The sequence below is a fragment of the Trichosurus vulpecula genome, chromosome 4, assembly GCF_011100635.1.
Source record: "Trichosurus vulpecula isolate mTriVul1 chromosome 4, mTriVul1.pri, whole genome shotgun sequence".
Classification (NCBI taxonomy): Eukaryota; Metazoa; Chordata; class Mammalia; order Diprotodontia; family Phalangeridae; genus Trichosurus; species Trichosurus vulpecula.
This window is the reverse complement of record NC_050576.1, coordinates 297,027,498-297,054,761: the sequence shown is the minus strand read 5'-3', so window position 1 is coordinate 297,054,761 and position 27,264 is coordinate 297,027,498. Positions and strand designations below refer to the sequence as shown.

Genomic DNA, 27,264 nt, shown 5'->3' with positions numbered 1-27,264 from the left:
ATCACATCTCTGTATTCTTGAGCAGATACAAAGCATAGCAACCTTAACGTCTATTGTTTATTAAAATTTAAATGTAGGTGTTCTAGAGACATTACAGTTTCTGGAAATAAATTTAAAGCAGTGAAGTGAAAGCAATAACATTTCCCAAATCCAAGGATTACAGTCCATTCCATAAGACTCAGTGTCTGTCTCAAGTTTGGCTAAATTAACATTCTTTTTTTCCCTCTGCACTTCCTAATTTAAAAGACATGTTTCTACAGATCTTCTTCAAATTACATAAGCATGCTGAGTGAAAAAATAATCTTCATTTTTAGATCTGTGACTCTTCCTGTCTCCAAGTAATTTATTGAAATAAAGACTCAAGTACTTTTGCATTATTGCTTTTCAGTAATTTCCTCTGATTCTTGGAAGAAGAGATTAGATAGTGCCTGTCCATACTCAACTAATAACCTTCAGAAACCTGAAAGCATTTCCTGTATTTTTTCCTTTTTTTTATTATAGTTATCTGTTATGCAAAGGTACTTATTGTCCCTCTCACCTATGGACAAGGTCAGAGAAGATGAGCACTGACCATATAGAAAAGGTAGAGAATACTAGAGATAGAAATAGGAGGGCCCTCCCATTTTATGTAATACATTTATCCTTAATGCACCTCCCATTTATAGTCAATACATTGTTGTTTAGAAACACAGCCATAAATAAATGTCTAGGATGAAATCTTGTAGAATGTTCCAGAAGGGTTCAAGTTATCCTAAGCCACAAACCTTCAAATTATCGTCTAGTACAGTTTTTCACAGCACTAATGAGGAGTCCACCTTTCCTCCAGGGAAATGTTTGACTCAGAGGTCATCTAGCCCAATTCCCTCATTATAACCCCCCAAAAAGTCTAAAAGGCTAAGTGACTTGCTCCAGGGTTACAGGTAGTAAATAAGTACACGATACTGCTAGGTGAGAAATATCTATTAGCTGAAATAATATAATATAGTTATTATCCGTTTGGGGGCACCTACTGGAAGATAGTTGCTTCAGGGTACTTTTTATAATAATATTCTTCTACAGAGGAATTGAATATAAATTTGGGATACTTTTAAAATAACATTCTACTGAGGAATTGAATAAAAATAATATTCTCCTAAGAAACTGAACAATATTGTTCTATTAAAGTAAGTGTGAATGTTTCATTCTTGGTACCTACTTACTGACTGACAAGATTGCTCACAACTTGTAGTCAACTCTGAATTATCTTGGAGCAGATAATCTACATTTGAACAGATTATCCACACTTGAACTGGGCCAATCTTGCTTTCAGGTTCTAATTGATATTGCCACCTACTTGGCTTAATTATATTGTTGACATAAATAGGATAGGATCTTTGCTCCCCTTCAGGTTAGAGGCAGGAGAAAAGAGAGCCTTTTAAATCTGCAGAGTGAAGGTGTGAACTAGCAAGTGAATTAACTTCCTGGAAGACGGAAGTGTGAACTAGAAAGCTTAATGATAGTGGGCGGCTATACTTGGTCAGTTTTAGAAATATTTCGGGCCATTCCCAGTATAAAATGAGGAACCATGATGATTTGCTGTTTTGACATTTAATCTCTCATTATTCTCTTTGATATGCTGGGAATTCCCATAATCATGCATGAAACAAAAACATTTCCCAAGGCTAAATAAAAATGATTTTTAAGTTATCTGCCGTTTTTGGCTGATATATTTGACTGTGTTCCCATAACCCTCCTCATTTGAGTCAATAAACAAGAATTGACTTTATATTTAATACATTTTTATTTAGAAATGTAGCCATAAATAAATGCCTAGAATGAAGTTGTAGTCTTATAGCATGTTCCAAAAGGATTCAAGTTACTCTAAGTCCCAAACCTTCAAATTGTTGGCTAGGGCATTCTTTCCCAACACTAATGAGGAAGAGTCCACCTTTACTCCAAGGAAATGTTTACTCACCCAAATAAACATAGCTAATAATGATAGGTAGCCATTATATAGTGCCTTAAAGTTTGTCATCTTATTTGATCCCCACAGCAATCCTGGGAGGTAGATGCCATTAGTATTCTCTTGTTCGGTATAGTGAAATTGAGGCAAAGGGGGATTAAGTAAATTGCCCAGGGTCACATAACTAGCAAGTGACTGAGGCAAGATTTGAACTCAGGTCTTCCCTACTTCAGGTCCAGCGCTCTATCCATAATGCCATATAGCTGACCCAGAGGTTGGATCATGTTACCCAACATTTAATCTATTAAATATATGTGTGTGTGTGTATCCTAGCTTGAACACTTTCTACTTAGCTCACAAGATTGTTATAAAAGTAGTATTATGTAATCTGTATAGCAATATGACTTATTAATACTTTTATACCTAGTACATTTCTTCCCATCCTTTAAAGTCTGGTTCATGCCCCCTCCTCCAGGAAACTTTCCCTGATTTCCCCATCTCCCCCTTGTCAATAATTAGCAATTACATTGCGTACCACTATTTTGATGTGCTTATCGATATGTAATAATAGTATTGCTACAGTTAAATACTTGTGTATCCCCCTCCTAGACTGAAAGCTTCCTGAGACATGAATGCTGTCACATCTAAGCTTTTTATTTCCCCTAAAGATTTAGCAGTGCTCTTGTTCTACACAGGCATTTAATAAATGTTGTTGGATTTCAATTTTTCCTTGTAGAAATCTGCATTTTACCAGGTTTTCACCCCTTCCACACAATTCCCTTCCTTCCAAAATCTAGCATGTTTCATGTTGTCTTGATAAACACACTCACACTTCTACTCAAAACGTTTACCTTCCTAAATGATGGTGCCCTTACACTATTATTGCAACATGGTACAGTGGAAAGTTGATTTTCAAAGTCAGAGAGCCCAGGTTCAAGTCCCGAATCAGTCAACTATTTGGACAAGTTAATTACCATCTCTAGGCCTTGCTTTCCTCATCTTTAAAATGTGGGGATTAGATTCTATCATTTTTCAGGTTCCTTCTAGCTGCAGATCTACCATCTCATTTTTACCCTTCTTCATCCTTGTTTGCATAACGGCTGGGACATATAAAGGAACTTACTAAACCAATAACTTCCTTGTGCCATTTTGTTACCTTGTCAAAAAGAGAAAGTTAATCTGAGGGGGGAATGTGGTTCATTTAAACAAATATTTTAGGTTAATATAGTACTTGGTGCCTTGTTTTCTAAAACGAGTTAACTTAGTTTTCTTAAGTCTAAATTTCACATGAAGTAAGATTGTATTAGATTATGTTTTCTTTTTAAAACTAAAAGCCATTACATCTTTGTACTTTTTATTACTTTCTATTAGAAAGAGAATCTCAGAACACAGAGGTTGCTCTATCTGTATTCATAGTGTAGTATTAAAAAATGACCATCCATATGGAAAAAGATTCCTCATTCTGTAGCCAGAATTCATCTGTCTGTCTCTTGCCACTAACCTCCTCCTCTTCAGAAACTGTGGATCACTGGAATTATATCCACTGGAAGTGCCCAAGCATGATCTTGGTAACAAACTAAGAAATGATTCTTATGTGAATTAGAATCACCAAATAGGGCACTATTTCTAGATCACATCTTTCCATTACTTTCTGGAAGTATGACAACCTCAGCCACCAATCATCTCAAAGCCATCTACTTCTACATTGGGAGAGAGTTTTGCCATTTTAGAAATTAAATGGTTGTCTTTCGGTTTGGTCTGGTGAAGATCACACTCTAAATCGAATTCTCCCTGGCAGAATGACAGCTGTAGATTTATGTCTTTCAGCTATATTCCTGTTACATTCTTGACAGAAGTGACCTCTCAAGGCAAGATGTTTTTTATGGATTTTGCTCTGTTTATATTACTGCCATGAGGGCTGTGGTGAAGTACAGTACATTAAAGCCAATACATCACTGGCTGTCAATGGTGTCTTCCCTGGGTACTTCTTTTTCCTTGCTCATACGAAAAAAATCCATCCCAAAGTCTGTAGATGATGAGCAGATAGGTAAATGATCATTTTCAACTCCCTTAACACTGTGCTTCATGTAAAATATCCATGAAGGCATTTCAGAAACCAAATAAGAAAGAAAAGAACACAGAAATGATTAACGCCTGTTTCCAAGTCTTCCCAGAGATGAGAGAATCTGACCAAAAGAGAACAAAACCACAAGGGCATCTGCAATGTTAGAACATCCTGTTCTGATTTCAAAACCTATGTGGAATGTCTGTATTTACCTATGTCTTTTGCTACAGGGTTCACCACAGAGTTTGGAAGATGGGGAAGTCATGTGTAGTGGACAGCCAGAACTGCTGACATCACAAAAAGCTAAACACATATCCAGGTACTTCTAATCAACAGTGTGTTTTTCAGTTTCATAAACATGTCTCTACAGTTCTTTCTCAGAACTTGAAATGCTGTTTTGGAAACATCACCATGTTTTCATTAATATTTTTTTCTTCCTTCAAACTAACCCGGTAAATCTTGCCTTTGGAGACCATTGTGGTACATACTTGACTTGGGCTCTTATTTTCTGGAAACTATGTGTTACTTCTATGGGTATTGTGAAATCTTGGCCACAGTATGCAAAAGAAACATATTCTCTGAGTTGGTCAACCACCCTCATCGTTCCCAGCCCTGCTTTTTGTTGGTATTGATTTGGATTTCAAACTACAAAGCTTCTGAATACCATTTTTACTGCTATATGTAAGAGAGGGTGGCAAATAATTTCATTCTTGATAGATCCTCTTATTGTCTTTCATTTTACAAGATGGTATTCTCTTTTTGGATTATTATTTATGTATATGAACCTGAATAAATACAATTAATGTGAATGACCATCTTTTTTTTTAAATACCATTTAAGTTTAGAGATCGGTGGGAATAATCTCAGAATACATCTGCTCCAACCCATACATGAAGAGGAATCCCCTTTAGATCAGTCCCAACAGGGGACTGATCCCCATCCAGCCTCTATTTGAAGATCTCCAATGAGGAAAAACCAGCTCTCCCCTGAGGAAGCTTTGGATGGCTCTGATTGTCAAATGCTTTTTTATTCCATAAATTTAAAAAAAGAAGTCTCTCCTTCTATGAAGCTAAAATCTTCTTCACAGCAACCTTGTTCCATAGCTCCTAGTTCCTCCCTCTGATTCCAAGCCTATTTTCTTGAGTCAAAGCTATTGTTTACCTAGTCCAGTGTAGTGGGGTTCCATAGCTTTGCACACCTCAATGCCTGATATTCTCTTTTGAGCATAGAAAGCTTCCCTTTTGGAAAGATTAGGGGGATTGGTTATAAATATGAGTCTCTTACCGCTATTATTCTTTCTTAATGTAATCTTTCTGTAAGTTTGGTAACACTTCTAAATTGATGGGGGGGTGGGGTTTAATCTATTGTGATGTTTGCCATAAGATTATAAATTTAAATCGCCAAGGCTAGCCTGCGAGTGCCTCCTTAGCACTTTATAGGTACTATGCGAAGTAGTTGTCTCCAGGCAAATGGTTGTACCTGGTTTATGGTATCATAGACCAACCAACTTGGCTTTACCCCAGACCTTGGACCATTTAAATACACCATTTAACACACCATTTTAATAAAATGCCTTCCTTTATGTTTTTTTCCATAAAATCTAATTTATCAGAATCAGCATATTTATCAACATAGTATTTATTAATGATCAATATTTGCATATTTAAAGAAGGTTACCATTTAAAGTGACTGAATATATAGTGTATAATCTCCTAGGTAAAGTTAGATGCCTTCTCACAGTGTCCAATTCTTATAAATCACTTTTAATGTACTTTGATTTTACCTCAAGAAGAATAAAAAATGCATCCTAAACCATTTCTTAGGATCAGAGGCTTCCTGAGGCATGTGTTTAATTTCATATATTCTTTCATCCTGGTGAATATTTCTTTAAAAATTGAAACTAAAGCTATATAGAGTTTACCATTGTACCATTACTTCAGTTGTGCTTACCTCTCCCCGCTTCATGTCTAGCCCCCTTACTTAGGTTGTTTTCTTTCCCTTTTCTCTTAAAGTGCCAAATATTGATCTCTGTACCTACCTATTTAATGGGTACAAACAATGCCCTGGTAATTAAAAATAAATGAGATTTTCTTACTGGCTGTATACTTAAGCCTTCGTATGCTAACTTACTAATATTTATCACTCCCCCACATTGAACAAATACCTTTTATATGAATAACTCAAATCGAGGGGGCAAGGGCTGTAACTTTGTTAAAGATTGTTAGGCACCCAGAGGATGAGGGCCTAAGTTAGACTGCTTCAACAGCTGGGGGCTGTGGTTTCAGAAACCATCTCTTTACATTGTCAAAGCTGTTTTCATCCAGTATAACTATGGACATTTGCTTTTGGCCAAGTATTATGATGATACATTCTCCTCCATAGAGAAACAGAAGGACTTTGAGAAAAATATCTTCCACAAGACTAATAGGGCTGACATTGAGATTGTCTTTTTGGGGATCATGACCATTGTCTACAAGAGTAGCACTGACCTTTTCCTTTACATGTTAGGCTCATCCCAGAAGGATGTCTGTCCTCACCTGAAGCCAGAGGACATTGGGCTGATACTGTCTCTTGCACTGGGCCCCAGGCTTGGTACCCATTGTTCCTCTTATATCTTGCAGCAGGATACCCTATTTCTGGCTTCTTTGGGCACCTTCCTCATTGCTTGTCTTGCTTCCTCATACTCCTGATCCTAGTTTTCTTGACGATGTCACATCTTCCCTATCAGCATCAATATCTCTGACCTCCTCACATAAAATTAGTTTTTATTAAATTATTTATAATTTTTCTTTAGAAGTTTTCTTTTAAAAAAACTGGCATTAAAAGCCTTTATAATTTTTCATGCTTTTATCCCAAAAATTGGAATATTTGGGACCACTTAGCATAGGCATGGTGTAGTTTAAAATTATTTTTAGCAGTGCTGAGAAAGCAAATGTTGGTTTAATGTGAAAGATACTTATGTCCAATGCCTTCACCTCATCCTTTTCCCTAAGCTCCAGATGAAGAATTTACATTGGATAATTTGCAAATAGCAAATGTGTCTGAGTATCTACTCGGAATGGAATTTCAGAAATTCTAAGAGAACACTAAGAAAGACTTAGTTCCCCCAAAACTATTAGTGTGAACAAGTATTTAATTCAATTCATAGATTTAAAAGATTTTGAGCACTGCTATTCATCTATGACTTGGATGTATTTGGACGTATTTTAAGTATTCAGTTAGACAAGCCAACTCTCAGTCATCTGTAGTAAGGAAAAAACATGCAAACAATTGAAAGACACAGTTAATCCATAGCCATCATTTTATACAATAATCTGCATCCTGCCCAGTATTTTGATGCTGACATTGGTACCGGGAGCCATTTTATAGGAGAGCATGATGATTTGTTACAAGAGAAGGTTAAGGATAGATCTACCCTAACTTCCCTTAATAATCCATTATGAAAATACTATAGAAATAGAAACCCTTCTTAAACTTATTTGAGTTTCCAGCTTGTGTTATTGTTCAGGCTAATGAAGTCTCTTAAATTTACTCCTTTTTGCAAAAAAAAAAAATAGTACTTTCTGCTATTGCTCTCTCAAACGTCAAGGGATTGCCATAGTTTAAATTTGGGGTTCAAATCCCAAGTTCATCCTAATTATAAACCTATTAACTTCATAGATTTCCAACATGGAAACTTCATTCTATCCACTTCTATACCATGAACAAAAATTCAGTTCAATTCAGCAAACATATGTGGCTTCTGTGAGCAAGGAATTGTGCCAGGTACTATGTGTAGGTGGATTAAGGAAGACTTCATGGAAAAAGATATAACTAAGCTGACCCTTCAAGGAAAAGAAAGATTTTGGCAGGTAGATATCAAAAGAGTTCATTCTAGGAATGGGGTAAAACCTGCACTAATACATAGATGTGAAGGAATGCAGGATTACATCAGGGAATACCATGTGTTTATTAAAAATTTTTGCAACTGTTGTTCAAAAAGTTGATACTGATTTGTGCCAGCATTATTTGTACTCTTGATCTTAGCCTAAAGAGATTGAGATGCTATATGGGCATTTGTAAATACAAGCACATATTCTGACCAGAGTTCTGTAATTTCAACCTTGAGTTCTTCCTAACTCTTGGATGATGCCATTCAGTTGCAGTGATTTGTTTATAACCACTTTGTCTACTGACATCTAGCATTCTTAATGCTTTTTGATGTAATTCTTCAGACCCTTCTGCTTTTATTTTGTGTTTAGTCAGTCTGGGTGAATACTGCTAAGATTTTTTATGCTATTTTGACATGTGATGAAATTTTCCCACTTTTGTTTACTTTCCATATGTGGTCTAATATCCTTTTACCCAGTCAGCCATTGTTTCCTTACGGTTTTAATATCTTCAGAATTTATTTTAGCATTCTATTCCTCCTAAATACCACATTTTTCCATCTGTTCTTTACATCTCTTTTCTTACAATTCTTATCCCCCAATCCTCCCTTCCTCTCATTTCCCATTCCTAGCATATGCATATGAACATGCATATACATACATGCAAGCACATACATGACAGTCCTAGTATATCGTGGGTCTTTAAAAACTACTGTAGACTCTGTCAAAGAAAAAAGGACTTCATAAAATGTATATTCCAACTTCAGAGAAAATTCAATGCTTGAAAAAATTTAGTCTAATGAATAGAATATATACATTATATATACTTTAACATTCATATCTTCATGTATATTCATTGTATATACATTCATAAAATGTATAAGCCAACTTCCAAAAAAACTCAATGCTTGAAAAATATTTAGTCTAATTAATAGGATCTGATCCTACTTCTTATATTTATTTTAGTCCATAAAGATAATGTATGTAAATAATTCTATGTGGTGGTCAACTATTTTTTTTAATTGTATTTTCTTTTTTTCTTCAAAACAATCAAAAATGTATTTGCCGTTTTCTATTTTTATGCTAATTTCTCTTAATCTTAATACAAGTAATAGATCAAGACCAGAGTAAGACATGCCCTCTGAAATACTTGTAATCTTTTTTGTGTTAAATATATCAGATATTCAAAAACCACATGTAAATTATAATCAATAGGGCTGAAATCCTTTCATACCTTTCGCTGTGCTAGCTAGTAGGTTAACAGATATAAAAGCAATTTCTAATGAAAAGGGAAAATGGTAATTGTTAGGTTTAAAGATAGCACAATAGTTTGCTCAGATATTAGAAAGGACAATCAGAATCCATTAAAGCAAAAATCAATCTTAAGCCTATTAAATGTAGCACACACATGCACACGCACAGTCACACATACAAATGTACATTTTAAGGATTCTAAAGCAAGATGGATTAATGGCTGCTTGGTTATGAATTTTTTGGCCAGGGCTACTTCTGAAAAAGAAAGAAAAATAAGTTATTTCTCAGTCTTCTGTATCATTGTTAGATATATATATATATATATATATATATATATATATATACAGAGAGAGAGAGAGAGAGAGAGAAAGAGTGAGTTAAAAGCATTATAGTTTTTTTTCACACTAACTTTACTATTGGTAGTATAAATGTGAGATACTTGTATGCAGATTGCTATTGTGGGAAATACATCATATGAATTTGGACATTTTTGTTAGATATAATACAAAAGACAAAAGGAAGTTGCATCTAAATGGGGAAAGATGGCTCGTAAGTTCTTAGAAAAAGAAGCTTGAAGGAATGTGCCATTTTATATTTCAAATGCAGCCATTTCACAAGACACTTAGTTGTCTTATGTTGCAGGGCTTTTGTGGTAAGCATTTGCTTACTATTGATTACAATTTATGTACCAATATTTGTTGCAGAGGATTGGGATTAGAGAAATTCTACAAAGAATTCAACAAGAACCCCCAAGTTAAGTCTGTATGTTTATATGTGTATTTAATACTCTGGCAGTTTAATGAAAAGATGAGCATGGGAGAGCACAGCAAACATAAGAAATAAAGAGATGTGAAAGACTTGTAAAATATAAGGATGCTTCCATAGCTAAAATTCATTCTTCAAGAAGAATGTTAGACTATCACCAAAGAAAATCACCCAAAATTAAATTGATTATATTTTAACAGTCAGAAAATGTTGCTTGTTGATAGGGAGGTTGTTTGCATATAACCTGGGTATTAAGACTGTAAGCTTTATAGAGCAAAAATCAAAATCAGTAATAAATTAGAATTCAAGAGACTGAGGTTTTGGCTAGCCAAAAAATATCACCAATCTATTAGTATTTGCTACTAATAGCTATTTAGAAGAAACACAGAAATTCAATCTACATCAGTGAAAATCACTGGCTTATCCTTGTTAGCCATTCTTTTTTCTATGTTTCAGTTCAATTACACATTAGCAAGAGAGGATCTTGAGGGTGTGTTAGATTATGTGACCTTAAACTAGATAATAGTAAGAAGACTTTTATATCCATCACAGAAATAGGAGATGAGGAATGACCCAAACTATTCCTAGAGATTCTCTGACTGGCTTTTATCATATAGGTATGATAACTAAGGCCAAATAGCTGTCAGCTTGCCATTAGTACTGAGACATATTTAATAATTCTACCCTAGAAGAGTGAAGCTAAGATATCTGATGTGAAATAGAAATCAGAGAAGACTAAAAAACCAGCACAGCTAGAAATAACAAGCCTAGCAAGCAACAGAGCCATTAAGTCTTTTTTCTGTATATATTTTATTTAATATTTTAGTTTTCAACATTGTTTTCCACACGATTTTGAGTTACAAATTTTCTCCCCATTTCTACCCTCCGCCCGTTCCAAGATGACATATATTCTGATTGCTTCATTCCCCAGTCAGCCCTCCCTTCTTTCACCCCATTCCCCCCCCCAGTCCCCTTTCCCCTTACTTTCTTGTAGGTCAGGATAGATTTCTATATCCCATTCCCTATATATCTTGTTTCCCAGCTGCATGCAAATTTTTTTATATATTTTAAACATCTGCTTTTAAAACTTTGAGTTCCAAATTCTCTCCCCTCTTCCCTTCCCACCGCCCCCCCTCCCTAGGAAGACAAGCAATCCAACATAGATCACACATGTATCATTATGCAGAACACTCCTACAATGCTTATGTTGTGAAAGGCTAACTATATTTCCTTCCATCCTATCCCCCATTATTCAATTTTCTGCCTTGACCCTGTCTCTTTTCAAATGTGTTTGCTTTTGATTACCTCCTCCCCCTACTTCCCTCCCACCATCCCCCCTTTTTTATCCCCTTCCCCTTTCCTGTGGAGTAAGATACCCAGTTGAGTGTATATGTTATTCCTTCCTCAAGTTGAATCCGATGAGAGTAAGATTTGCTCATTTTCCCTCACCTGCCCCCTATTCCCTTCCTACAGAACTGCTTTTTCTTGCCACTTTTATGTGAGATAATTTACCCCATTCTCTCTCCCTTTCTCCCTCTCTCAATATATTCCTGTCTCACCCCTTAAATTTATTTAATTTTTTTAGATATCATCCCTTCATATTCAATTCATCCTATGCCCTCTGTCTATATTTCCTTCAACTCCCATAATACAGAGAAAGGTCTCCTGAATTACGCACATCATCTTTCTATGTAGTAATGTAAACAGCACAGTTCTACTTTAGTAAGCCCCTTATGAATTCTCTTTCTTGTTTACCTTTTCATGCTTCTCTTGATTCTTGTATTTGAAAGTCAAATTTTCTATTCAGCTCTGGTCTTTTCATTGAGAAAGCTTGAAAGTCCTCTGTTTTACTGAAAGTCCATATTTTGCCCTGCTGCATGATAATCAGTTTTGCTGGGTAGGTGATTCTTGGTTTTAATCCTAGCTCCATTGACCTCCAGAATATCATATTCCAAGCCCTTCGATCCTTTAATGTAGAAGCTGCTAGATCTTGTGTTATCCTGATTGTTTTTCCACAATATTCAAATTGTTTCTTTCTGGCTGCTTGCAGTATTTTCTTCTTGAACTGGAAACTCCGGAATTTGGCAACAATATTCCTAGGAGTTTTCTTTGTGGGATCTTTTTCAAGAGGTGATCTGTGGATTCTTTCAATTTCTATTTTACTTTCTGGTTCTAGAATATCAGGGCAGTTTTCCTTGATAATTTCTTGAAAGATGATATCTAGACTCTTTTTTTGATCATGAGTTTCAGGTAGTCCAATAATTTTAAAATTATCTCTCCTGGATCTGTTCTCCAGGTCAGTGGTTTTTCTAATGAGATATTTCACATTGTCTTCCATTTTTTCATTCCTTTGGTTTTGTTTTATATCTTGGTTTCTCATAAACTCACTAGCTTCCACTTGTTCCAATCTAATTTTAAGGTGATTATTTTCTTGAGTGGTCTTTGGGACCTCCTTTTCCATTTGGCTAATTCTGCCTTTCAAGGCATTCTTCTCCTCAATGGCTTTTTGGAGCTCTTTTGCCATTTGAGTTAGTCTATTCTTTAAGGTGTTATTTTCTTTTTTAGGAAGTCATTGACTTGTTTTTCATGGTTTTCTTGCACCACTCTCATTCCTCTTCCTAATTTTTCCTCTATTTCTCTTACTTGCTTTTCCAAATGCTTTTTGAGCTCTTCCATGGCCTGAGCCCAATTCATATCTTTCTTGGAGGCTTTTGTTGTAGGCTTTTTGACTTTGTGACTTCTTCTGGCTATATGATTTGATCTTCTTTGTCACCGAAAAAGGAATCTAGAGTTTCAGTTTGCGTCTGAGTTCTTGTTCCCAGCCAACTACTTGACTCTTGAGCTTTTTGTCAGGATATGACTGCTTGTAGAGTAGAGAGTACTTTGTCCCAACCTTTAGGGTCCAAGCACTGCTGTTTTCAGAGGTACTTCTACTCCACCATCACCCCAAGCTCTGTCACAGCCGTGCTCCTCCTCCCCCAAGAACTGCCAACCATGACTGCAATTCAGATCCAAGCAGGGCACAGCAAGAGAATCTGCTTTTTTGCCCACAAAGCGCTCCTTGCATTCCCACTCAGATCTGTTGCTAGATTCCTCCCACCATGTGAGCCAGGGATTCTGGAAGCCGCTTACATTGGCGCTCTGGAGGCAGCCTCAGGAGCTTCCTGCTGCTGCTATGGCCACCACTGCACAAGCTCCTCCACCCCCAGAGGTGGTGGCCGGACCACTCTGAACTCGATCCCACAGTTTCCCCCTAACCTGCTCTTTGGCGGTTTGTGGGTTGAGAAGTCTGGTAACTGCCACTGCTCACTGTTTCATGGCCCTAAGGCCTCTTTTTGTCTGGCTGACTCCAGGGTCTGGTCTGTCCCAGCATGGCCCACACTGGGCTACCCTCCACTCTCAGCACTGTGTGATAGACCCTGGTGACCCTCCAGGCTCTGCTGGGCTGGAGATCTGTTTCCCCCTGCTATTTCATGGGTTCCTCAGCTCTAGAATTTGTTCAGAGCCATTTTTACAAGTGTTTGGAGGGGTTGTGCAGGGGGTAGCTTAAGCAAGTCCCTGCTTTCCTGCCTCCATCTTGGCTCGGCAACCCCAACCATTAAGTCTGATAGTATAACATGGCCTTCAGGGATGCCATGCCCACTGAGGAAGAGGCCTAAAGTGTGAGCAGTATTATGATATCACCAGAAAATATGGGGATCCTCCAGCAGTTGAAAGTATGAATTGTTCCCCCCCTACATTTCCCCAAGTGTGGGCCCCTCATGTGTGATCCCTATTGCTTGACAACTTTTCCCATTGATGGTGTTTGTATCAGTGGGAGAGCATGCCCTATATTTATGAGGTGAATGTTCTGTTACAAAACTTTTTATTGGTCTGTTTCACTAAATTCCTTTGCTTTGAACTAATGACATCCATTGACTGATAGGAGAATAGTGAACACATTGGTGAAAGAGGCAGGATTTCAGTAGATCAAAAATCCTTACTGGCTCTCCATCTACATTATGTCCCCTGTGTTTATGCCAGATCACACCAGATTTCTCAAAAAACATAGTTACAGAAATAACTCTGACTCTTCTCATTATTAACATCAAGCAAGACATAAAATGGGGACATCTATGCTAGCCAGAGGTATTTCTGATTGTCATGGAGAATGTCCACCACAAATACTAAAGGAAAAGGGGTTTCCTACAGATCATGTTGTTTTTACAATCCTCCTGTTTGATTTCAGAGGCTCTTAATGGAGATTTGTGATCATTTAAAGAAAGTGCAATTTAACCGCTGAAGAACAAGCAACCCAACAAAGAATGCCTGCTGTCCAGGCCATGTTACTCAGTTAGATGAACACTCCAAAGACCTGGTTTGTGAGTACCTTTGTCTTTGGCAGATATAGCAGATGGGCAATGAGCTTGTCTTAGAACTAAATACAAGGAGGAGCAGAACAGCCTGGATTGCCTTTTGAAAATTACTCCATAATGGGTGGAGCCAAGATGGTGGCTGGAAAGCAGGGACTTGCGTGAGCTCCCCACCACGTCCCCCAAAAAACCTATAAAATGGCTCTGAACAAATTCTGGAACTTCAGAACCCACAAAATAAGAGAGGCAAGCAGGGACCCAGTCCAGGACAGCCTGGATGGTTGCTGGATGTGGTCTATCGCGCACGGAGTGGAAGGGAGTAGAGCTCAGCGTAAGAGGCAGTAGGACCAACCAGACCAGGAGCCAGGCAGGACAGGCCCTAGCACCCTGAATCAGTGAGCTGTGGCAGTTACCAGACTTCTCAACCCACAAACACAAAAGACAACAGAGAAGGTTAGTGGGAAAAGCTGTGGGGGACAGAGTTCAGGTTCGGCCACCGCCCCAGGGGCAGCGGAAGAGGTGCAGCTACAGAACTACAGCTGCAGTTACTTCCGGCCCCAGGACCACATGGTGGGAGGAATTAAGTGGCGAATCAGAGCAGGAGTGAAGAGCCTGCTGAAGATTTGTGTCAGGTCCGGGTTGGTGGTTCTTGAGGAAGGAGGAGTGCTGCTGTGGCAGAGCTGGCTGTATAGAAATAGCTCTGAAATCAACGACACATCCCCTCAAGCTTGGAACAAAGTACTCTTTGCTCTACAAGCAGTCATACCCCGACCAAAAACTCAAGGGTCAAGTAAGTTGGCTGGGAACATGGCCAGGCAGCGAAAACGCACCCAGATTCAGTCTCAGACTTTGGAATCCTTCTTTGGTGACAAAGAAGACCAAAACATATGCCCTGAAGAAGTCAACAAAATCCAAGAGCCTACAACAAAAGCCTCCAAGAAAAAACATGAACTGGTCTCAGGCCATGGAAGAGCTCAAAAAAGGAGTTGGAAAAGCAAGTTAGAGAAGTAGAGGAAAAATTGGGAAGAGAAATGAGAATGATGCAAGAAAACCATGAAAAACAAGTCAATGACTTGCTAAAGGATACCCAAAGAAATACTGAAAAAATATTGAAGAAAACAACACTTTAAAAAATAGACTAACTCAAATGTCAAAAGAGCTCCAAAAAAGCCAATGATGAGAAGAATGCCTTGAATGGCAGAATTAGACAAATGGAAAGGAAGGTCCAACGGACCACCGAAGAAAGTACTACCTTAAAAATTAGATTGGAGCAAGGGGAAGCTAGTGACTTTATGAGAAATCAAGATATTATAAAACAGAACCAAAGGAATGAAAAAATGGAAGACAATGTCAAATATCTCATTGGAAAAACCACTGACCTAGAAAATAGATCCAGGAGAGATAATTTAAAAATTATTGGACTACCTGAAAGCCATGATCAAAAAAAGAGCCTAGATATCATCTTTCAAGAAATTATCAAGGAGAATTTCCCTGATATTCTAGACCCAGAGGGTAAAATAGAAATTGAAAAAATCCACAGATCGCCACCTCAAATAGATCCCAAAAAGAAAACTCCTAGGAACATTGTCGCCAAATTCCAGAGCTCCCAGGTCAAGGAGAAAATACTGCAAGCAGCCAGAAAGAAACAATTTGAATATTGTGGAAAAATAATCAGGATAACACAGGATCTGGCAGCTTCCACATTAAGGGACCAAAGGGCTTGGAATATGATATTCTGGAGGTCAATGGAGCTAGGATTAAAACCAAGAATCACCTACCCAGCAAAACTGAGTATCATGCAGCATGGCAAAATATGGATTTTCAATAAAATAGAGGACTCTCAAGCTTTCTCAGTGAAAAGACCAGAGCTGAATAGAAAATTTGACTTTCAAACACAAGAATCAAGAGAAGCATGAAAAGGTAAACAAGAAAGAGAAATCACAATGGACTTACTATAGTTGAACTGTTTTGTTTACCTTCCTACATAGAAAGATGATGTGTATGATTCATGAGACTTCAATATCATAGTAGCTGAAAGGAATATACATATATATATGTATATGTGTGTGTGTGTACACATATATGTACATATGTGTGTGTCTATGTATCTATATATGTAGGTGTGTGTGTGTATATATATATGTGTGTGCGTGTGTGTGTGTGTGTACATATATACACACACACACACAAAGGGCACAGGGTGAGTTGAATATGAAGGGATGATATCTAAAAAAATAAAATCAATTTAAGGGATAAGAGAGGGATATTTTGAGAGAGGGAGAAAGGGAGAGATAGAATGGGGTAAATTATCTCACATAAAAGTGGCAAGAAAACATGGTTCTGTAGGAAGGGAAGAGGGGGCAGATGAGGGGGAATGAGTAAATCTTGCTCTCATCGGATTTGACCTGAGGAGGGAATACCATACACACTCAATTGGGTATCTTACCCCACAGGAAAGAAGGAGGAAGAAGATAAAAAAAGGGGGGATGATAGGTGGGAGGGCAGACCGGGGGAGAAGGTAATAAAAAACAAACATTTTCGAAAAGGGACAGGGTCATGGGAGAAAATTCAATAAAGGGGGATAGGGTAGGAAGATGCAAAACATAGTTAATCTTTCACAACATGAGTATTGTGGAAGGGTTTTACATAATGATACACATGTGGCCTATGTTGAATTGCTTGCCTTCTTAGGGAGGGTGGGTGGGGAGGGAAGAGGAGAGAGAATTTGGAACTCAAAGTTTTAAAAACAGACATTCAAAAACAACAACAACAACAACAAAAAGTCTTTTTCATGCAACTAGGAAATAAGATACACAGGCAATGGGGCATAGAAATTTATCTTGCCCTACAAGAGAAGAATGGAAAGGGGGATGAGAGGGGAGTGGGATGACAGATGGGAGGGCTGACTGGGGAATGGGGCAACCAGAATATACACCATCTTGGAGTGGGGGGAGGGCAGAAACGGGGAAAAAAATTTGTAATTCAAACTTTTGTGAAAATCAATGCTGAAAACTAAATATATTAAATAAATTTTAACAAAAAGAAAAAAAAGAAAATTACTCCATAATAACCCCAAAGTTGTCCCTGAAACAAAGTTTATCTTTTTAATGTCAATACTCTTCCAGAGATGCTGTTTTGCAAGGAATCACTGAATATTATAGTCCTGAAGAATTAAAGTCATGAGTTTAATATCCTTTTCGTAAAGAATTAATTCATCTTTTGGGACTTGAGTTACAGGATAGCCACTGGTCTTATGCATACCTTGAAGAAATATTTTTCATATGAAACTTTCTAATTTTGACAGTCATTCTCTTGAATGACAACATTGATGGGGAAATGAGCACAAAACACAACTACATATTGTATGAACTATCACAATTTCCTTTGAATTTCCCTACCACCTGTCAACCCAGAGTTTTTTCCCTTCTATCAAAAGAGACTGACCTCAATGTTCATATGGTCAAAATCCATGTACAGAGTTCCTCTGTTACCATTCATAATAATTGTCTACTCCTTCAGAGAGATATTGACATTTTCTGGACTGTTTACAATATGGTTACCAAGAGTTGCCTTCATTCCAATCAGGGAGTGTCAAAGAATATTTCTTTTTATATTAAGTTAATATAAAGAATATATGATAACAAAAGGATAGGAACTAAGTATTAATATGACACAAGGGTATTGTTATGCTATAGAGGGTTTTGTTTTATTTAATTAAAGCTTTTGATTACAAATCGTTTGGGGAACATTTTGTCCTATAGAAGATTAGCATTTATTTTTTATTCTTTACCACTTGAACAAAGTATTAAACAGAAATCTATTTCCTTAACACAATTTAGTGTATATGTATACTATATATAGTATATCTAGGTATATGAAATTGATATATACATATATAATCTATAATATCTGGAATATAATAGTAGATTATGTGAAACTTTTTTATTCTCTTTGTACATATACATATAAATAAAATGTTGGAAATATTAAAGATAAGAAACTGAGTAGTTAGGCACAAATATATTTTATCAGGATAAAACAGGCTCCTAATCCTGGTGATTGTTAAAAATGGGGTACACTGTCATTATCCTCAAATTCTGCATTTCATGCTGAGAAATTTACAGGATCAGTGGTTCCCAAATTTTTTGAGTATGAAGAAATCTTTATAATGAAACAAAAAATTATACATTACTACATCATAGTACCTACAATATTACTGTCTATCATTTGAGAAAATGCATGACTGCATGCTATACCCTTATAATAGCTAAGCTGCCTCCCAGGTCCTCTCTGCAGCCTCCAGGACTAGATGTTATCTCTAAGGTACCATCCTGAATTATGAATCTGTGATTCTATTAAAAGGATTGATTACTGGCTTATCAAAACCCGTATTCCATTCTCTAGATAGCTGTAGAATCAGGGGAATGGAGACATTTCCAAGTGATACTTTATGATTTTTAATATTTCCTCTCTCTTGATATTATATGAACACCTAACAATTACCATTTTCAACATTATATAGCAAGAATGATTGAGTTTTATATACCCTGAAATATCATTTTATCCATATGAAGATGTGTCTTGGTTCTCTAATTCAAGGCTTCTGACGTAGGCTACTTGACTGAACAAGTTTCAAGTAATGACAGTATCTGTGGGGTACTATTCATTTGGAATTTATTACTAGCTTTGGAATTTCATCCTCTCTCTACACACAATGGGAATTGACATGCTCCTTTTGAAAAGCTTGATTTTAAAAGGTTTACACAGAAAAATAACAAGAAAAATAAACTTACTCCACTTGACAGAATATAGCTAATATAGTCATATTAGATTACTGGTAATTTAGAGAATATTTCATGCCTAGTGAATTCATTAAGGACTTCACACAAAATACCCTCTTAATACCTTTGCTAACTTTCCAGAAAAAAAGACACAATTCTACCATTTTCAATTCGGATGAGAAAAGCATTTATAGCATTTGTAGTTTGGGGTTTGACATCAAGTTTAAAGTCATTTTCATGTAAATAGGATACAATAGTGTCCTGGTAGCTATCTCTATATTGTAAATATTTTCTTATTCAGCTTTGGCATTTTTCCTATGGCATTTATCCTTGTTATCAATACAGCTGAAGTAGCGTTAATTGTTCATTATTATTATGCTGATAGAAGTCTGTTAGTTAAGCTCTTTATTACTCAGGAAATAAGTTACCTTTGCCTTGGAAGGAGTAATTGATGTCGTATGTATATTTCAGTCATGCACACTCTCCATTGATGTTGCTAGCATCTCCTTTCTTGTAATCTGTTGAGGGTTAGGTAGGTCAAGCTTTCTATTTCTTTCAGGAACATATTTTTATGTCACTTCTGTTTTCTTTTATCTGTCTTTAAAAAGAAAAGAAAGGATAATTTGGGGGATATCATCCTTGGGTTTCTGGTGCTTTCTTGAAAAAGCAAATTTAATTCTTTATTTAGAATACTTTAAAGATAATTAGTACATATTACTAATTAAGACTACAGCTGTTTTTAAAAATTTGGTCCTATGTATCCTTTGCTAAACAATACACATTTGCTTTTCTTTTTCTTGCATTTTGAGTTAAAAAACTCCTTGATTTTAAAAATTAATCACATGCATTATAGTTTACATGTATTTCATGAAATATATATTTTCAAATGCATTTTTATATTGTTCTAGCATCACTTCAACACTTTTAAACATGTTGATTTATGCAGATTGAGGGAAGTAGGAAGTTATTTTGATGGGTAGTCATTTTCAGTTGTTCTCCTGGATGGGAGGAAAAATCAAGAATCTGATATTCCTTTAAACCTATTTAGTGGCAACCTCTTCTGCATGCCTCCAACAAATCATGTACTATTTTTATTTTTTCTTGGCTGTTTGAATGGGAGGTATTTTCTTGCTTTTTTTAATGGATCTCATCTATTCTTGAACAGAGACTCATCTGTGCTCTTGCTTTCTTTATCTCAGTGATATGACAAGAACAGTGGAGATTTCTGGGGAAGGTGGCCCTCTGGGGATACATGTAGTGCCCTTCTTTTCATCACTGAGTGGAAGGTAAGATGTTTTCCTTATTTCAGAAACCCATGTTAATGAAAAAATCTCGATTGAGTTCATTTTATGAGACATTTTCCATAAGAGGGTTAAGTGTGCATCTCTATTATTCAGTAATAGGCCTCAACATGTTCCTTTGTTGGCCACTTTGTTATGCTACTTACATCTTAGAAACAAAATAAAAACAGTCCACTTACGTGATGTGGGTTAAAAAAAATCAATCATGGTATCTGCACTTAAAATTAATTATGAACGGCTTCCTTGAAGCATTCCTACTGCAGACTTGGTAAATAAAGATTCCCTAGTGAATATCTTACCATTTCCTCATATTACTAGACAAACGTCCCTTCAGAATGTCCTTATTCACCAAAATACACTTCAGTAAATGAATGCAAAGTAAGAACTAACTTGATACATCCTCTGTGACTATAGCTTACATGGTCAAGTAACCTCTAATGGTCAGAAAATGAGAATAATGCAAAGGGGTTTTGTTCAAAAATTCTGGTAGGAATCATTGTAGTTCCTGCTGTAGACAAAGTGGAGATACATTTTTCTTAATGTTTGGTAGATTTTAACCACCATGGCAAAATACAGCCACGACATTAATTTCTCTATTGAAATAAAATTAATTCAATTGAAAATGATGTATTATAGGCAGTTGAGATGCCAAAAGCCCATTTTATTGCTAAATCTATCTTGATGTATGGTCATTAATATTATGTCAACATTTCCAGGATGTTTTCTTATACACCTGACATAGATGTTAAAGTTTTCCCTGGGTAGAAATTGAAATTTGTGCCCTAAGAGATAATATGAAAAAACTCACTAAGAGCCTCAAAATTACTGGATGCAGAAATGACATCACTTTTCCCTATTACAAGACTGCCTCAAGCCCTAAAACTGAAATTGACATGAGAAGTCCATTTTTTTAAAATCCATTTTACATTCTAATCACTGCCTGAGATTCATTAATTGGTTAACTTTCTTAAGCTATGAAAAGCGAGTCATTGAATCACATAATTTTCAAGCTTGGAGGGGCTTTAAATATCTAATAGAACTCCCTCTTCGCTACAAAGACTAAAACTAGAGACTTGAAATGGTTTGCCTCAAGGTCACACCATTAATTAGGGCAGTTATAGTAGAACAAACGTGACATTTAGAATCTACAATCCTGGGTTTGAATCCTGGCTCTGCCACTTCCCAGTATGACTGTGGCCAAGACACTGAGTGTCTCTGAATCTCAGATTCTTCTCATGTAAATTTAAGTGGTTAGACTTAAAGTGGTCTTTAAGTTCTTCTAGTTATAGAAAGGGCAGTTAAGTGGCACCATAGTGCATAGAATGCTGGGCCTGGAGTCAGGAAGACTCATCTTTGTGAGTTCAAATCTGGTCTCAGACACTTACTAGCTGTGTGACCCTGGGCAAGTCACTTAACCCTATTTGCCTCATTTGCTCATCTGTAAAATGAGCTGGAGAAACAAACCAAAGTGTCTTTGCCAAGAAAACTCCAAAGCGGCTCAGGAAGAGTTAGACATGACTGAAAAAAGACACAGCAACAGTTATAGATCTCATAACCTTGTGAGTCAGGACTAGAACTCGGGTCTACTAAATACCAGTCCAGAGTTCTTTCCACTGCAACAATCTCCTTTAAGATTGTTTAACATTAGTTTACCGCCCATGAATATTTACTCAATACATCCTGCCATGTTAGGCAAGTCCAGATTTAGCACTGATATTTGGGTTGGCATTGTGTACAGCAGGTAGCCATCTGCTACCTGTAACTGCCATGTCATCACCTTTTTGCAAATACATTTGATGCCAACTTCTCATGGAGATGAATGCCCCTTAAAAAGAAATGAGCTAAAAAGCTGGTGGAGCTCATTGGCTCGTTCCCTGTGCATGTTAATAACCTTGTTTATAAACATTATGGGTTATGGCACTGAACAAGCTGTTTTTTTGACAGACAGGATGAATATTTACCGAGTTGTCTTGAGAAATTGGAATGGTTTTTGGCAGAAGTGTATGGATACAGCATTGGGGCTACCAGTGTGGTTAAATTATTAGTCCTTTTAACTTAAGACTTGAATTTAGCGTAGGAACTTTCCATTTTAGGCAAATGTGAGGAAATGTGCCATGTGACAGTGAACATGCTTCATTTTCAACAGTGGCATGAAAAAGTTTATACTATAGAACAGTAAATCAGCCTCCCACCATGTGTGCTATTGTTTAAATGTGGAAGATGAAATAAAAGACTGAGATTACAAATATCTGGCTCTTATAGTTTACTCTTTGCATTCTTGATTTTCTAGAATAATAATGGTATCTTGCTGAAGCTTTGAAAATAACTATACCACAAATATGGTTTCATAAGCTGATAAGCAGAGAATGGGCACCTTTCCATTCAATAACTCAATGAAATCATTCTGCCATTTCTTTGCACTATCCACTGGTATTATAGAAAGGAAATTTAATTAGAAAACACATTAAAATAATGTAGAAGTGGAGACATGAACCAATAAAAGTTAAGGAGTAATGAGTTCAGCCTGAGAAAGCATACTTAACTCAACCCATGTGTCTCTATACATGGAAAGATGTCAAACAAGTGGCTGACTTTATAATACCATGTGGTTTGACCGTTTGGGCATAGTAGGGTGAATTAAGGTTAAAATGAAAGACTTAGCTCTTAATTTCCTTCCATTTTATTGGTTTGTGTTATTAATTCAAACCGAATTCATATTTAACACTTTGACTATGACTGCAATTTAATCTATATATTGCCTTTATTTTTTTGCCCCCCAATTTCTAATCTTTAACATAGTGCAACTACACCTGTTATGAGACACTTTAACCTACGATGGAATTCTTTGATATAAATAGGAGTCTTCTTTACTAGTCAGTGATTTAATAGTTAAGATCTAGTGAGACATAGCATATGACAGGATGGTGAATAGGGTTTTTTTGTTTTTATTTCCCAGGATCACTGACCTTCAGAGGTAAAAACAAATTAAAATGAGGCCTACTAACAAATTAAAGGCAACTCAGACTTCTTTTTTCTTCTATTGGCATAATACATGTAACTTACCTTTTAAACTCAAGAACATGAAAGAAAATTTGTACAATTAAATAATCACTAAATAATTATAACAGTATATGTGTATATATGTTTCAAGTATAACACTATAGAAAGTAGGAAAAAGAGAAGGGATTTAGCATTATAAGATATAGTGGAAGGAAGGAAGGAAGATAGGAAGAAAGGAAAATAGGAAGGAAGGAAGATAAGGGAGGAAGAAAGATAGGAAGGAAAGAAGGAAGGAAAATTTGGGAGGAGACAGAAAGACATGCAAAGAGAAGGCAGAAAAGATCAAGGGCTTGGTAAGAGGCACATGATAGGATGAAAGGAAGCAGACTGGAAATAAAGAGAAGAAAAACAGAAACATATCACATACTTTGGGCTTACAATGTTCTATGGTGAATATTAGTGAATGTGAACTGTTCTTGAGCTATGGACTGTCTGTAAGCTGATGTAGGGCAGGGGGATCTGTCATCTTTCATATGTGTAGTCCAGATATTTTACAAATAGTAGGCCTTTAGGTATTTGTTTAATTAAATTGAAGTAACTGATAATTTATGTGATTTGACATTACAATTAGCTGATAAATCACCATGCTTGATTCTTGGTTCTGAATGAGTTAGCTACATCCATCCAAAGTGAGGGGACTGTCCCCTGTGATACACCTGTGGTTACAAAAGTATTTTCACCATTTTAACTGAATGAAATTTGACAATTCTTTGCCCTTGCCAAAGAATAGAGAGAGCAGAAGTCATCTGGTGTTGGTCCTCAAACCAATAATATCCATCAGTTTTAAATTATATAAAATTAACTTTTACCTAAATGCATTTCATACATAGACATAGTCTGTCAATACAGTCTTCATAGAAAGTTAGGTTTTTCAGGTTGGTAGGGTCCCGATGACATATGACAAGCTACAATCTATTAACTAAAGCTTAACCTTATGCCTCCCCAAATTAATTCAGCTACATAAATAACAAAGTAAGTTCTAGAAAGTAATTTTACATGACTGATGCTGGGCAGAATTAAGTTAAAGGAACATTTGGATTCCTGTTAACAAAATACTTCCTTATATAAACTGTGGTTTAGAAATATATATGAGTCCCATAATAGATTCGTTCTTGTGAATTCACCATATTGGAAATCCAGACTTTGAAAAATAAAACGCTTTCCAATTAATAATCTATATTCTGGTCTTTATTTTCAGTAAATATTAATATTTAGTGGCAGGTTCATAATATGTCCTTCATCTTATGTATTAGACATTGTACCATTTATCATTATAGTTAATATTGTGTTATCTTAATACTCTATTCTGTTTTGCAAATTATACATGGACTACTTTCCCACTGCCCTGTGAGCACCTTAAATCTGACATGAATCCTGAATCTTTCATCAAATAGCAAATCTATTTTTTTTTCTGTTTCTATTTCAATGAATACTCTAGGTAGATTCACTAACTTTCTAGAACTTTAAGTTTGCAACTTTATCTCCCTTTGTAAACTAACAACCTTGAGCCTTCCATAGACTAGGCTCCGTTATTATCTGTAACACCACTTCATCACCATGTAGTATTCATTGAGCATTTTTGCAGTGGAGACATTCCAGTAAATATTACCACATGAGCTCTGTCCATTCAAGAGTAGGGAATGTCTATGCTAATTAAACTACTAATCCCTTGAGGCAGTGGCTCAATATCTGGGGGCTAATCCAAGCAGGAGCTCTACATTTTCACCTATACTTTCATTATAGGCTGCCCTTTTTCCATTTGTGACCATATTATTCTCTCATAAAAAGCACTCATATTTTATTTATATTTTAGATTTAGAGAAAAGGAACCATTGTAATATCCCACCAGACACCTGTATAAAAGAAAATGACAGTCTCTCTCTCCCTCTACCTCTCCATCTGTCTGTCTGTCTCTCTCTCTCTCTCTCTCATAAATAAAGCTGCGTTTATTATATGTCTATATGCTTTAGAATTCTTCTTAAAAATCTGGATAGGGCAAATGAAAATACTTCCCTTACTTTGAATTATAATTAGAATCCTGTCACATTGGGAGGAGAAGAGGATTCCCCAAAAAAGAGCTAATGGAAATACGTACAATTTTATTCCCTTTTTTTCTTAATAAAATTAAACAGTTGGAAATAATATTGAAAATGGTAGAGACCTGGATTTTCCTATTCACTGTCTTTTACATTCCTATTGCCACTTCTCAGTCCTGATTGTTCTCTCTGACTCCAGTCTTTTCTTTAAGCCTGCAAATGAAAGCCAGACTAATCAGTCAATAAGCATTTATTGAGTACTTACTATGTACTAGGTACCATTCCAAGTGCTGGGGATACAAAGAAAGGCAAAAGACACTTGCTGAGGTGCTGAATTTATAATTTCCTTACTCAAAAATATTCAGGTATTTCTTATTTTCTATTAAATTAGTTGTATTTCCTGTGCCTTATTTAGTCTGGCTCCACCCTGTCCTTTAAACCTTTGCCTTATTTTTGCCCAAGACCCCTCCCATTCCCCTTCATCAACCTGGTTTCCTTATTATCCTACAAGCATATAGTTTGATTGCATAGTATAATCAGATCATAGATTTGGAGCCGGAAGGGTCCTAAGAAGTCATTTGAACCACCCATCTTAATTTACAGATGAGAAAATTGATTAAGCAACTTGTCACAGGGCACACAACTGAGAGGAAATGTGAACCTGCACCATTTCACATCAAACTCAACACTGTTTCCACTATACTGTGCTTCCATGATCATTTGTATCTCTGTACCTTTGGTCATGTTTTTCCCTCACCTGGATCTTCCTCTTGCTTCCCCTTACTCTATGCTACCTATCAAAATGTATAAGTTTTTTCAGCGTATAGCTTAATTCTCACCTTCCCTCTGAAGCCTTTCCTAAGAACTCCAAGCTTTCATTGATCCACCCTTCTCTGAATTCCTATATAACTTATAGACTGTACCAAACAATATAGCAATTGTTTCATGTGGGTTGACTTTGTTCCCTCCAACTTGTGTTACTTAGTAAGTGCCCAATAAATATATGATTGATGTACAAAAAAGAGAATTTAAAACTAAGTCAGTGCTTTAAGTTTTGTCTGGGTCACAAGACACTGTAACCCACTGGGGTTAGGTAGTACATTGCAATTTTTATGTGCAATGTGTACCTTACTGACCTGAAACACGTAGAAGAATTTATTGAAAGAACCATGCTTAACAATAAACTGGTAGATGTCAAAGGTAATTTTGTAAAATATAATGAAACTGATAGATTTTATTGGTTTAAGGAGTAACAGCAAGTAACATTCGCTTCCTGTCATTGATAACAGAGGGATAGTACCACATGCTTAATTTCATCCAGTCCACAGCTTCTGATCTGATAGCAACCAACCTTCTCATATTGAGACTCTGCACTTGAGCTGGCCCCTGGATGGCAGACACTAGGCAACTGAGCCCATAGCTGTAGCCCTTTCAACTTTATAGAACCTATTAGGACTTGGGTTTCACTGACATAACCTTTCAAAACTCTGTTGCCCCCACGCCAGTGAGAAACATCAGATCTACACTTAATCAAAATAAAACTAGATAAATTTCAGCCAGCTCATATGTGTGTGTGTGTGTGTGTGTGTGTGTAGTTTTTAGTACAATGCATAAAAGGAAATTCAGGAAATGTGATTTTTTTAAAAAAAATTCAAGCTCCAGCCCATCCTCTTTTTTTACAAATGAAGAGTTGCTATTCTGTTCTCTGATTCACTCGTTACAGGAAGCTGTGATGGTACTATCCCAAACAAGTGAGTCTTGTCTTCTCAATTCCACTAAACCCTAATAGTCTTTGCTGAGTTACTGGAAATGTTAGAAATGAGGTCACAGATTAATTCT

General features: G+C 36.4%; 1 protein-coding gene across 2 annotated transcripts in view; it reads left to right on the top strand.

Moving 5' to 3' along the window:
- Positions 1-27,264, top strand: part of PARD3B (par-3 family cell polarity regulator beta) — a 1,291,066-nt gene that overhangs the window by 679,101 nt on the left and 584,701 nt on the right. For both annotated transcript variants that reach the window (XM_036754801.1, XM_036754802.1), the window contains exons 5-6: positions 4,238-4,326; positions 20,228-20,314. In XM_036754801.1, the coding sequence (XP_036610696.1) occupies positions 4,238-4,326; positions 20,228-20,314 (176 nt within the window). The remainder of the gene's footprint in view (positions 1-4,237; positions 4,327-20,227; positions 20,315-27,264) is intronic.